Genomic DNA, 13,843 nt, shown 5'->3' with positions numbered 1-13,843 from the left:
CTTCTTCTCAGCACCTCATGGTACCTTCTCCAAAATTGACCACATAATTGGTCACAAAACAGGCCTCAACAGATATAAAAATATTGAAATTGTCCCATGCATCCTATCAGATCACCATGGACTAAGGCTGATCTTCAATAACAAAATAAATAATAGAAAGCCAACCTTCACGTGGAAACTGAACAACACTCTTCTCAATGATACCTTGGTCAAGGAAGGAATAAAGAAAGAAATTAAGGACTTTTTAGAGTTCAATGAAAATGAAGCCACAACATACCCAAACTTATGGGACGCAATGAAAGCATTTTTAAGAGGAAAACTCATAGCTCTGAGTGCCTCCAAAAGGAAACTAGAGAGAGCACACATTAGCAGCTTGACAACACACCTAAAAGCACTAGAACAAAAGGAAGCAAATTCACCCAAGAGGAGTAGACGGCAGGAAATAATCAAACTCAGGGGCGAAATCAACCAAGTGGAAACAAGAAAAACTATTCAAAGAATCAACCAATCAAGGAGCTGGTTCTTTGAGAAAATCAACAAGATAGATAAACCCTTAGCCAGACTCACTAGAGGGCACAGGGAAAGCATCCTAATTAACAAAATCAGAAATGAAAAAGGAGACATAACAACAGATCCTGAAGACATCCAAAACACCATCAGATCCTTCTACCAAAGGCTATACTCAACAAAACTGGAGAACCTGGATGAAATGGACAAGTTCCTAGACAGATACCAGGTACCAAAGTTGAAACAAGATCAGGTTAATGATCTAAACAGCCCTATATCCCCCAAAGAAATAGAAGCAGTCATTAATAGTCTCCCAACTAAAAAAAGCCCAGGACCAGATGGGTTTAGTGCAGAGTTCTATCAGACCTTCAAAGAAGATCTAATCCCAGTTCTTCACAAACTATTCCACAAAATAGAAACAGAAGGTACTCTACCCAACTCATTCTATGAAGCCACAATTACTCTGATACCTAAACCACAAAAAGACCCAACAAAGATAGAAAACTTCAGACCAATATCCCTTATGAATATTGATGCAAAAATCCTCAATAAAGTTCTTGCTAACCGAATCCAAGAACACATCAAAACAATCATCCATCCTGACCAAGTAGGTTTCATCCCAGGGATGCAGGGATGGTTCAATATACGGAAATCCATCAACGTAATCCAGTATATAAACAAACTCAAAGACAAAAACCACATGATCATCTCGTTAGATGCGGAAAAAGCATTTGACAAGATCCAACACCCATTCATGATAAAAGTCTTGGAAAGATCAGGAATTCAAGGCCCATACCTAAACATGATAAAAGCAATCTACAGCAAACCAGTAGCCAACATCAAAGTAAATGGTGAGAAGCTTGAAGCAATCCCTCTAAAATCAGGGACTAGACAAGGCTGTCCACTTTCTCCATACCTATTCAACATTGTACTTGAAGTCCTAGCCAGAGCAATTCGACAACAAAAGGAGATCAAAGGGATACAAATTGGAAAAGAGGAAGTCAAAATATCACTTTTTGCAGATGATATGATAGTATATATAAGTGACCCTAAAAATTCCACCAGAGAACTCCTAAGCCTGATAAACAGCTTCGGTGAAGTAGCTGGATATAAAATTAACTCAAACAAATCAATGGCCTTTCTCTACACAAAGAATAAACAGGCTGAGAAAGAAATTAGGGAAACAACACCCTTCTCAATAGTCACAAATAATATAAAATATCTTGGCGTGACTCTAACTAAGGAAGTGAAAGATCTGTATAATAAAAACTTCAAGTCTCTGAAGAAAGAAATTATAGAAGATCTCAGAAGATGGAAAGATCTCCCATGCTCATGGATTGGCAGGATCAACATTGTAAAAATGGCTATCTTGCCAAAAGCAATCTACAGATTCAATGCAATCCCCATCAAAATTCCAAATCAATTCTTCAACGAATTAGAAAGTGCAATCTGCAAATTCATCTGGAATAACAAAAAACCTAGGATAGCAAAAACTCTTCTCAAGGATAAAAGAACCTCTGGTGGAATCACCATGCCGGACCTAAAGCTCTACTACAGAGCAATTGTGATAAAAACTGCATGGTACTGGTATAGTGACAGACAAATAGACCAATGGAATAGAATTGAAGACCCAGAAATGAACCCACACACCTATGGTCACTTGATCTTCGACAAGGGAGCTAAAAACATCCAGTGGAAGAAAGACAGCATTTTCAACAAATGGTGCTGGCACAACTGGTTGTTAACATGTAGAAGAATGCGAATCGATCCATTCCTATCTCCTTGTACTAAGGTCAAGTCTAAGTGGATCAAGGAACTTCACATAAAACCAGAGACACTGAAACTTATAGAGGAGAAAGTGGGGAAAAGCCTTGAAGATATGGGCACAGGGGAAAAATTCCTGAATAGAACAGTAATGGCTTGTGCTGTAAGATCGAGAATTGACAAGTGGGACCTCATGAAACTACAAAGCTTCTGCAAGGCTAAAGACACCATCAATAAGACAAAAAAACCACCAACAGATTGGGAAAGGATCTTCACCTATCCTAAATCAGATAAGGGACTAATATCCAATATATATAAAGAACTCAAGAAGGTGGACTCCAGAAAGTCAAATAACCCCATTAAAAAATGGGGCTCAGAACTGAACAAAGAATTCTCACCTGAGGAATACCGAATGGCAGAGAAGCACCTGAAAAAATGTTCAACATCCTTAATCATCAGGGAAATGCAAATCAAAACAACCCTGAGATTCCACCTCACACCAGTCAGAATGGCTAAGATCAAAAATTCAGGTGACAGCAGATGCTGGCGAGGATGTGGAGAAAGAGGAACACTCCTCCATTGTTGGTGGGATTGCAAGCTTGTACAACCACTCTGGAAATCAGTCTGGCGGTTCCTCAGAAAATTGGACATAGTACTACCGGAGGATCCAGCAATACCTCTCCTGGGCATATATCCAGAAGATGTCCCAACCGGTAAGAAGGACACATGCTCCACTATGTTCATAGCAGCCCTATTTATAATAGCCAGAAGCTGGAAAGAACCCAGATGTCCCTCAACAGAGGAATGGATACAGAAATTATGGTACATTTACACAATGGAGTACTACTCAGCTATTAAAAAGAATGAATTTATGAAATTCCTAGCCAAATGGATGGACCTGGAGGGCATCATCTTGAGTGAAGTAACACAATCACAAAAGAACTCACACAATATGTATTCATTGATAAGTGGATATTAGCCCAAAACTTAGGATACCCAAGATATAAGATACAATTTGCTAAACGCATGAAACTCAAGAAGAATGAAGACCAAAGTGTGGACACTGTGCACCTTCTTAGAATTGGGAACAAAACACCCAGGGAAGGAGCTACAGAGACAAAGTTCGTAGCTGTGATGAAAGGATGGTCCATTTAGAGACTGCTGTATCCAGGGATCCGTCCCATAATCAGCTTCTAAACGCTGACACCATTGCATACACTAGCAAGATCTTGCTGAAAGGACCCAAATATAGCTGTCTCTTGTGAGACGATGCCGGGGCCTAGCAAACACAGGAGTGGATGTTCACAGTCAGCTATTGGATGTATCACAGGGCTCCCAATGGAGAAGCTAGAGAAAGTACCCAAGGAGCTAAAGGGATCTGCAACCCTATTGTTGGAACAACATGATGTACTAACCGGAACCCTGGAGCTCTTGTCTCTAGCTGCATATGTATCGAAAGATGGCCTAGTCGGCCATCAATGGAAAGAGAGGCCCATTGGACTTGCAAACTTTATATGCCCCAATATAGGGGAATGCCAGGGCCAAAAGAATGGGAATGGGTGGGTAGGGAAGTGGGGGGCGCTATGGGGGACTTTTGGGATAGTATTGGAAATGTAATTGAGGAAATTATGTAATAAAAATATTAAAAAAAAAAAAAAAAAAAAAAAAAAAAAAAAAAGAACACCGACTGTCCAATTCTCAGCAACTACATGGTGGCTCACAGCCACCTGTAATGAATGGGACCTGATGCCCTCCTCTGGCGTGTCTGAAGAGAATGACTGTACTCACATACATAAAAAAAAAAAAAAAAATCTTAAAAATTAAAAAAACAAAACAAAATAAAACTAACAGCTTGGCATGGTATTTGGGAAGCTAATGCAGGAAGATCAAGGCCAACCTTGCCTCAAAATTACAAAAGGCTGGGATATGGCTTCATGGCGACCTTTCTGCCTGGCACACAAGTCCTCATACATGTTCAGTCTCCACCATCATTAGAAAGCTAACAACTTTCTAACTAGTTAAAGGGGGAAAAAAAAGCCATTCAAAATCAGATAGAAATTGTTTCTTTTTAATTGAGTACTTCATTCAGACATTCCTCTGTTGGCTTCTGCTCTGGAAGCAGCTAGGTCCCCACCTCAATATCACAACTGAGTGAACATGGGCCCCAAACCAGGGCTCTCAGAACAGCAAAACAATAAACTGCAAACCCAGCCCATCCTTTCACTTAGGAAGGACCGGGAGTCACAGGATCCAATGCCACCCTGCAGCTGTAGGCACTGGAGCCTGGACAGCAAACAATTAGCTGTCGGGAATGAGGCAGCAGCCCCATGCACTCCAGCAAGCACCTGACCACCAGTCTCTTCCAGTAGGAATGGACCCACTCTTAAAGGAGTTTTGGCATCTATTTACTTAATTTCCAAAAGAGGTGTAAAATCTACCAAAAGGGATACTAAAATGGATCAGAATAGATCGGCCTTCTCACGATAAACTTTCCTGAGTAACAACTTTTGGTTGCTGAGAAGTCTCAGCACATTATTTCAAAGTGGCAAAATCCAGGGCAATCACAGAGTAGTACATCCAGGAGTGGACTAATGTTTAAGGACAGGTTTATGCAGGACACAGGTGCACACACGCCCTTTTCTTCAGTGTATACGGCCAAGATCCCTGATCATTAAAATAAGTTATTTTGTATATTACAGTGCACAGAGGGAAAGAACTTTCACAAAGGTGACCAAAAGGCATCGTACAGAAAGTCCCATGGTGAGTGGCAGCCATGTGGCCTTCAAGAGCTTTCCCCCTGCTCTTTGGCTGCAGAGACCTTAGTGTCAGCTGTCTCCTCCAACGGCTCCACTGGCTTTGCCTCCTCTTCCTCCTCCTCGTCTTGGGGATAGAGGTCCGGGTATTTCTGCATGCACTCTTGCATGGCCCGGAACTGGTCTATACAGTCTGATCCCTTGATATCCTCTGTGCTGTAGTGGAAACAGGAAAAGGCAGACTTGAACTGCTCCCCACAGGGGCCGCTGGCCATTCCCCCAAGACATGGACAATTCCAGTTAATATCTCCGTTAGGCAGTATCAACCCTGGAACAGAAAGATGGACAGGGAAAGATGAGAGGTGTTCTCTATGATCTCGAACATGCAAAACCTGTTTGGTCCTTACTTTGTGGAGGCATCACCTTGACCTCTCTAAGCCACCTCCCAGACCTAGAATCTGAACTCTGAGACTTAAATACCAGGAATCTCCTAAGCCAAGTACTAATCCCTCAGGCCCTGCTCCATCCCTGAGTCCCTCACTATACTTCTGTTAGTACAAAGTTAGACTAGTGTAAACACAGTCTGATCCCTTGATATCCTCTGTGCTGTAGTGGAAGCAGGAAAAGGCAGACTTGAACTGCTCCCCACAGGGGCCGCTGGCCATTCCCCCAAGACATGGACAATTCCAGTTAATATCTCCGTTAGGCAGTATCAACCCTGTAAAACCAGTAAAAGCTGCTGTACAGTGCAAAGCAAGTGCTGTTAGACTAGTGGAGTTGTATTCTTCCTATAAAAAAAAATCAATCATTAGGGCTGGGGTATAGCACAGAGGTAGATCAGAGCTGGCATTAATGAGACCCTTGGTTCCATCCCCAACCTGTAAAAAATAAATCAAAAATTTAAGTTAAATTATTAATTATGAGTGAGCTGGGAAGTGAAGCTATAGATAGGTTTTGAGTAATCACTATACTGTCGTTCCGTTGAGCACCTGCCTCTCAGCACTACAAACAAGGGAAAAGGTCTCTACAAAGCCCGCTGAAATGCCACATGATCCTTTGCTCCAGCAGCAAGTATGGAGAGGCTGCAGAGCTAGCGTCCAAAGTCCTAGGCTTAATCCTGCCTCTCAACTCCAGCTCTGAAATCTGCACTGATCAGCAAATCTGTCCCAACTGTTGCTTATTTACAAATGATGTGACTGGTGCCCCAGAGCAGGAAGTTTATCACCAACACCACACCTCCAGAGTAAGTTCCCGTACATAAAGCTGTGTGACAACTGAAGTGGTCCTTCTGACACTGTCTGCGGTTTCTGGTTCAGAGGCCAAGTCAGGACAGCAGCAGGACCCATGAGATCCCCACAGTCCCAACACTACCCAGCTACTTGCAAACACTCAGACTCAATAAAATGCTAGCACTGTAGGTTCCAGCATGCTAACCCACAGAACAGCTTTCAAAAGATTAACATTCAAAAAGCCCAGATGGTAGTTGTGGTAGAACACACTGTGACCCCAGCCTGAACTATTTTGGGACAGGGTCCTGGCTGTACTGGAACCTCCTTCGAAGTATAGACTGGCTGGCTTTGAATTCCCAAGTGCTCTTGCAGAGGACCCAGGTTCCATTTCCAGTACTGATATGGTGGCTCACAACCATCTGTAATTCCAGTCCCAGAGGACTCTTAACACCCTTTTCTGACCCTGGCAGGCACTTCAGGCATATACAAGCAAAAATTCATACACGTGAAATAATAATAATAGTAACAACAACAAACACCACCACCACAAAAGACAACTCGGTCTGCAGAGCCTGGCAGAGGACAATGTGAATTGGGATATACAACACACACTCACAAGATGGCAGTTTTAGCAGTTACGGTGCAGAAATACACGGAAACACAAGCAGACATGCCCTCTCTGATCATACCTCCAGAAGAAACATAACATATAAGTAGCTAATGCAGACTCTAGGTAAACAAAGGACTAGAACTGACATGAGCTCATTCTTCTTCATGAAGAAAGGCTAACTTGAGATCAGCTATAGCTGTGACTTTCAGAACACTAACACTCACTCTGTGACATCTAACTTGCCACTAGGTATTCACCCTTAGCTAAGCAGAAGTTAAACAGATAAAGGGTCCCACCTAGGAACATGCATCTGCTTTAGATCAGGTCTGAAAAGTTCTAACCACAAGCCAGTCCTCCAGGACTGCCTGCTTTAAGCTCCTCAATGTCACTCACCAGCAATTTTCACCTGAGGCACTTATTCCAGTCCTGAATTGAGTCCTGTTGACACTGTGGACTGGGGATGCCATATGTACCTACCCCACACAGACTGGAGTAAGTATCAATAGGCCCATCCCAAAGCTTATAGAGTGCCATCCTGTGTCCAAGAGGCTACTTTTACATTTGGAGGTGAGCCTAGAAGTGTGTGACAGTTATGAGCAGCTTTGCTGAGTCCTGCTCCTGGCAACTGGGATCTGTTAAGACACCTCACCACACCAGGTGCTCATGAGAACAGGACCAGCAGCTTGGCTGCTGCCCTTTTGCATGCAAATCAGCTAGGACACAGGGCAGGGCTCACCCCAATAACCTGCCAGTTAAGAGCAGAGATCCCTGCCAGTTCTCACTTCAGGAATTGAGACAGCCTCCCAGTCACTCTTAGTCACCTCAGTACAAAGGCATGGAAGGAAAGAAACAGTATTTTAGTAAGAAGAAACTGTTGGCTGCTGGCTTGACACAATCTCATCCCTTAGGAGGGAGAAAGCAACCAGAGATGGGACAGCTGTCTATGGCCAAGGGAGATAAACAAAGTGGGAAAGCAGTGTCCAACACTAAGTCTCCCCAGGGTGCGTCTGGGGTCCCTCATTTCTCACCGTGCTCCTCATAGGGATCATTGGGGTCATCAGCCACCAGCTCAGCACTGCTAGGAGTTTCATGGTCTTCTTTGGTCACAAATATGATCCGATCCTTCCCTAGGGTTTGGAGCAAAGGAAAAGATTCATTGTGGGGAGGGGGAAGTAAAACACAGAACAGCCAATCTGAAGATGGTCCCCATGTCTCTCCCCAATCACTGACTAACCAGCCCAGTGGTCACTGATGAGAGGCAGCTAGAATGAGAACAGCACTCAGGTGTTGGGGTAACCAAGTTTTTTTATTTGTTGTTTTGTTTTCTTGTTTTTGCTCTGCTGGCATAATATTGGTATTGCCCTTTCTATGACCCACCACCGGCCTTATATTTGTGAACCCTTGTCCTTCCACACCAGCTCAGATACTTGAAGGTCAGACATCCCTCTATGCCTAGAGGAAATCGAGAATTGTATCAGAGGTTGTTTTGATGCTGATTGGTTGTAATGAACTGAGGCCAAGAGCTGGGCAAGAAGCAGGGGGTAGAACTTTTGAAAGAGAGGGATGCTGGGAGAAAGCAGAAGAGGAAAATTCTATAGTGGGCACAGATGGAGCAGAGAAAGGTATAGTAGTGAGCAAGCTAGTCGGGTTAAGTTAGATGAGCTAGCATGGGAGACTGCCTAAGCTCTAAACTATTATAGAAGCCTCCATGTTATTATTTACACAGCTATATTTGGCATCCAACCTTTTCTCAGCACCCACAATGCACAGGGGCTCATATGTTTCCATGGTGGTCACTTGGGAAAGACTTGGACTGACTCAATTCTAGATCCCTGTGGCAACCACCCCTTCCACCCACAATTCCTGAGAGGAACAGCATTGCCCTCTGCATGGTGGTGACTCACAGGGACTGGAACCTCCCCTGCACAGTACATGACTAACATCTGACCTGAGTACTGAGCATAATAATAAAGGAAAGAGAAACCCACCAACTCCAGCCCAAGTTGAGGAGGAAGAGGGAAAGGAAAGGTCCAATGTCTTTCCTGAGCCTTCTGACAGCTCACCCTTACCCCAGGGCACCTGGGATCACTTGACCCCCATACAGAGGGCACACTGGAAGACTTTCAGGTCTAAGTAAGCCTGCCCCGAGTGAGGCTGCTACTGTGAAAGCTGAGGTCAGGCTGTAGACAGGTGACTCTTTGAAAGCTGCAAGCACTCCTCCACCTACATTTTAGAAAGGTTAGTTCCAGGCATGTGACAGAAAAATAAGGCAAAATGTTGGGCCCATGCTAGGCTGGAATACCCAAGGAGGAGGTCTGGAGAAGGCAAGGGAGGGGATATGTCTAAGAGGCTACCTTAGTGAAAAGGACAGTTTAGGTAACAAGTCTCGTGCACTGGTAGATAGTGGCAAAGGTTAGGTCTCAGTACATAGGACTAGCCCCAGTGACTCAACCTGGGCTCTCTGCACAGAGACAGTTTTGGTCTCAGCACCCGACAGTATGCCAGATTACTCCTCTTACAGATAAAGAAAGCACCTGGACAAGGCCACTGGGTCACCTTAGAGTACCTAGTGACCCTGGAGATTCTGGCCAGTTTCCAGAACCCCCAAAAGCAATTTGCATAACTGTTGAGTGCTAAGCAAAATCGGCAGACTTGAAGCTCTCAGCTCAGCCATGACAGTTGTGACCTGGGCTGAGCACACACCCAAAGGGAAGGGGACAAACCTGGACAAGTTTCTGAAATACCTGGGCCAGTAGGTGATATATGCAGAGGCCAGACCTCACCCAGTAAAGCACAGACCCTCTGGCATACCCACATGGCTCCTTGGCTCCTGACCACTGACACCCAGACAGACTGGGAGGAAGCAGTTTAGGACTCCTTTACATCTGTGAGTTGTTAGTCCTCACACCCATGCAGGGGCAGCTCTCCTCTAATCTCCTTTCTTAAAAGGGGAAGCAGAAGCCCACAGGTGCTAAGAAACAAACTTAAGCAAATAGTAAGGCCAGAGCAAGGGTGTGATCTGTGCTTTGAAGGATCCTAAGTGTGTCCCTTTAAAAATACTGTGTATTGCTAGCCTGGTCCTACTAGGACTGTGCTTTCTGGAATGTTTAAAAGCACATGCCAGGGGACTGGGGTGTGACTCTGGGCTAGTATGTGCCCTAGGTTCCATCTCCAGCATGGTAAGATTAAAAATAAGAGCAGATGCAAGAAGGGATACAAAAATCAATGCTGATTTACTTGTTGAGACAGGGTTTCCTATGTAACCCAGGCTAGCCTAAAATTATGATCTTGCCTTGGCCTCTTGAGTTGATAGGATTTAGGTGTAAACTACCACAACAGGCTTGAAGTAAGGGCTTTTGTTTTTAAAATTTTTTATTTATGTGATTTATGGGTATGCTGTGTGTGAGGGTGCAGCTCTTGGCATGGGTGTTAGGACCCAAATTCAGGTGATAAGGATTAAGAGTTTGATATCTGAAGTTGGGTAGGTGGGTCTCTGTGAATTCAAGGACAATCTGATCTACAATGATGAGTTCTAGTCTAGACAAGACTAGACAGTGAGAACCTGACTCCAAATAGAAACATGAAAGTTTAGGATCAGGCTAGAGAGAAGGTTCAGTGATTGAGAGCAGTTCTATGGGATCCCATGTCCTCTTGTGACCACCCCAGACACCAGACACACAATTGATGCACATATATACAGTCAGGCAAAACATTTATATGCAAAAATTAAACCTTTTTTAAAAGGAAAATAACTATTATATCCATAAACTTTTAATACTTCCTGCTTGTATCAGGACTTGAGGGGGGAAGCAAGTCAGAGCTTACATGTATCAAGTGAAGAAGAATTGACTAGGGTAGGGAATGTCTACAGAAAGTGGGGGTGGAGGATGGGGGTGGGAAATCCCAGGGTTGGGAGTCCATCTGGGGCTAGGCACCCAGTCTGTAGTTTGCTGGCTGAGCATGCTCACAAAAGTCCAAGTTTGATCCCTGCACTAAATAAAGGAGGCACAGTAGCCCGCACAAGTCCCAAAAGAGGTAGAGGAAGGATTAGGAACTCAAGACCAAGTGAATCCTGAGGCGAAAGGTGGCTCTAAGAAGTCAGTGTTCATTCTTTCCTGGTCTGAAGACTGGGAAGGTTTTGAGGAAACAGCATCTGAAATGGTCTTCCAAGCCCTGGCAACCCCTGCAGAGCCTCAGTGTCTCAGCACGGTCCCTACTGTCTGTAACTATCCATCCATCCGGGAGTGCTTTAATGCCAACCTCTTCTTGTTCTGTAAAGATCCAAAGTGCCACCTCACTCAGTGCACATCACACTGCAATAAAAAAATGTTTGCTGAATGAACAGAGAGAGGCAGGCTGTGTATTACTAGGAGGAAAGTAAGGAACCACGTGTGGAATTGACAGAAACACCAAGAGCACAAGGCCAGACTGAGGCTTCATCCACACAGTGGGACTCTCTTAATGTCAACCTTAGGTCTTTAACCTGGAGACTCACTAGATGTATGGACTGCTGACATAACTGTGTCTAGGCAAACATTTCCCTAATTAAAATGGAGGATAGGCATGAGCCTGGGGTCACCCTATTAAATCCTGAACACCCACAGTATACTAGACCTTCTGCCATCTCTCAGCTTGGTGGGAGATAATTTCAGTGTGTTTATAGAGACACAAAGTATGAGGGAAGACCTGGTGGCATTGAAGCTGGGTTTTTTGTTTGTTTTGTTTTTCTTTCTTTCTCTTTTAAAAATATTTATTTATATGAGTACATTGTAGCTGTCTTCAGACACACCAGAAGAGGGCATCAGATTCTATTATAGATGGTTGTGAGCCACCATGTGGTCGCTCGAAATTGAACTCATGACCTTTGGAAGAGCAGTCAGTGCTTTTAACCACTGAGCCATGTCTCCAACTCCTTTTTCTTGTTGGTTTTTTTTTTTTTTTTTTCCTGAGACAGGGTTTCCCCTGTAAAACACAGCTCTGGCTGTCCTGGAACTCACACACAGGGCTCCACACACCTCTGCTTTCCAAGTGAGGGATTAAAGGCATGTGCCACCACGCCTGGCTTTGGGCTGGTTCTTAAAGGATAAGTTAGCAATTCAGAGAGCTGGAGGAAGAAAGCACCTGACAAAGGGCACAGCCAGAAGAACTGAGGAGCAGGAGGGAAACCATGAGACTAGAAGAATAACACCGTATGGTCTCCTAAGTCCTTACATACTATTTTTGGTTTGTTTTTGGACAGGATCTCACTATGAAGCTCTGGCAGGCCTGGAACATGCGATTTATTTTACACTGGCCTTGAACTCACAGAGACTGTAGGTAGCAACATGTGCCTTTAATTCCAGAATTTGGGATGAAGAGAAGAATTTGAGTTAGGGGCACATACTGAGACTGTCTCAAAAACCAAGAACCATTAAACACACACATACAGACACACACACATCTTTTGAACCAGGAAGAAGACGGGCTCTATGTTGCATTAGCAGCTGATGGACCCATCCTCCTTCCTGAAAAACCTGAGGTCTGTAAATCCATCAAGAGGGGTAGAAATGTTTACCTGCATAGCCTCCTTAACCCAAAGACTCACCATCAACCTACCAACTAGACTTGGAGGAAACAAAAATCATCCTAAGAATTTTCTGCCTAACAGTGCTGGGTCAAGGACTTTCGTATGAGGAACACCAAGTGCTAACCAACTGAAACAGTCCTCAGGTGAGGCACCAGTCAATGATGATGCTGGGAAGGAGGGGGTTCTACAGCGGTCTGGGGCCTTCTAACTGGATGTATGGCCTTGGGTGGATCACTTCCTCCTCTGTACCTCATGTTCCCCTAAACTTAAGAGTAAAGGAGCTGAGAATTATGGGTGAACCAAGTCTCTCTGTAGCTTTGTATTCTCAAGAGTCCTCCAACTCGTTCCTGCCTTGGGCACGTGCTTGGTGAATACCAGAGTAAATGACGCCTGGTCTCTCAATTTACAGGAGAGGAAACTAGGGCCTGGCGGGTTTGGCAGCTCAGACATAAGAAGCCAGACAGTGCTGGGAGGCCTTAGAGCAACAGACTGGTCTGGATTCTTCTGGGTTCCTGCCTACAGGTAACAGGTAGAGGAAGTGAGTGGTCCTCAACGTGGCTAGAAATGACCGAAGAAAGGAAGCTCTTTCTTAGCGGGCCCCGGTTTCGTGACCTGATGTGGGTTCCTGGATCGAGTAACCTGTCTTAAGTTTCCGTTTGATAAGACGTGGGCAGTAAGGGAACCCGATATATAAAGATGGCTACGTGAAGTTTAAAAGCGTACCTAGTACACAGAAGGCGCTCACTAAGTGCTCCTGCCAGTGGCACTTCAGCACGCCCACTCTAGCCCGAGCGGTAATTTTTCGAGATAGCTAAAAAGCCTGGGCGGGATAGAACCACGTGGGGAGTGCTAGGAGCGACGGTGTCTAATTCCTAACAGTCCCCGATTCCCAGCCAGAGACAACGTGCTCCACACTGGCCAGGCCCACGTGAGGCCCTCCGAGGCCCGGGTTCGGGCTTCACCTTGACCTTGGACCGGTCTCGTTCCTCACGGAGCCTCTGCCTCTCTCATCTGGAAACCGCCGCGTGAGGCCCACTAAAGGGCCCACAGCCGCTCGGTGGAGACCACTTGACCGCGTGTCTCTCGCAGGCCCGTCCCGGCCGGTCTCCATGGCAGCGCCCGACTCACCTTCCTGCCGGCAGTAGGACATGGTTGTTCCCGACAGTCCTCTGCACCTCGCAGAGGCAGCGGGCGCGGTTGGAGCGGATACACCTTCACGCCGTGACCTCCCTCGCCGCTACACAGGCCTGGCGGGTGGCACTGAGGCCCGCACGGACCCGCCCCCTCCAGGCCTGCCCGCCGCGCGCCTGCCTCCGCGCGTCCTAAGCACCAGAACCGCTTCTCAGTCGAAAACTACACTGACCAGCAGCCCTTGCGCCTCTCCAACTAGACCGATACTACATTTCCCAGAAAT

General features: G+C 45.3%; 1 protein-coding gene across 1 annotated transcript; it reads right to left on the bottom strand.

The window, feature by feature from the left end:
* Window positions 1–4,318: 4,318 nt before the first annotated feature.
* Chchd4 (coiled-coil-helix-coiled-coil-helix domain containing 4) lies at window positions 4,319–13,763 on the bottom strand. The gene is made up of 3 exons (XM_085840288.1): window positions 13,558–13,763; window positions 7,892–7,990; window positions 4,319–5,352 (listed from the first exon to the last, which is right to left on the bottom strand). The coding sequence occupies exons 1-3, from the start codon at window positions 13,577–13,579 to the stop codon at window positions 5,054–5,056; spliced, it is 420 nt and encodes a 139-aa protein (XP_085696414.1). The 5' UTR covers window positions 13,580–13,763; the 3' UTR covers window positions 4,319–5,053.
* Between the last annotated feature and the right edge of the window lie 80 nt (window positions 13,764–13,843).

Source organism: Mus caroli, unplaced genomic scaffold, assembly GCF_978045245.1.
Source record: "Mus caroli unplaced genomic scaffold, Mus_caroli_1 scaffold_7, whole genome shotgun sequence".
In the NCBI taxonomy this organism is placed as follows: Eukaryota; Metazoa; Chordata; class Mammalia; order Rodentia; family Muridae; genus Mus; species Mus caroli.
Note: the sequence above shows the minus strand (reverse complement) of the source record. Positions and strands in the feature narration are given on the sequence as shown.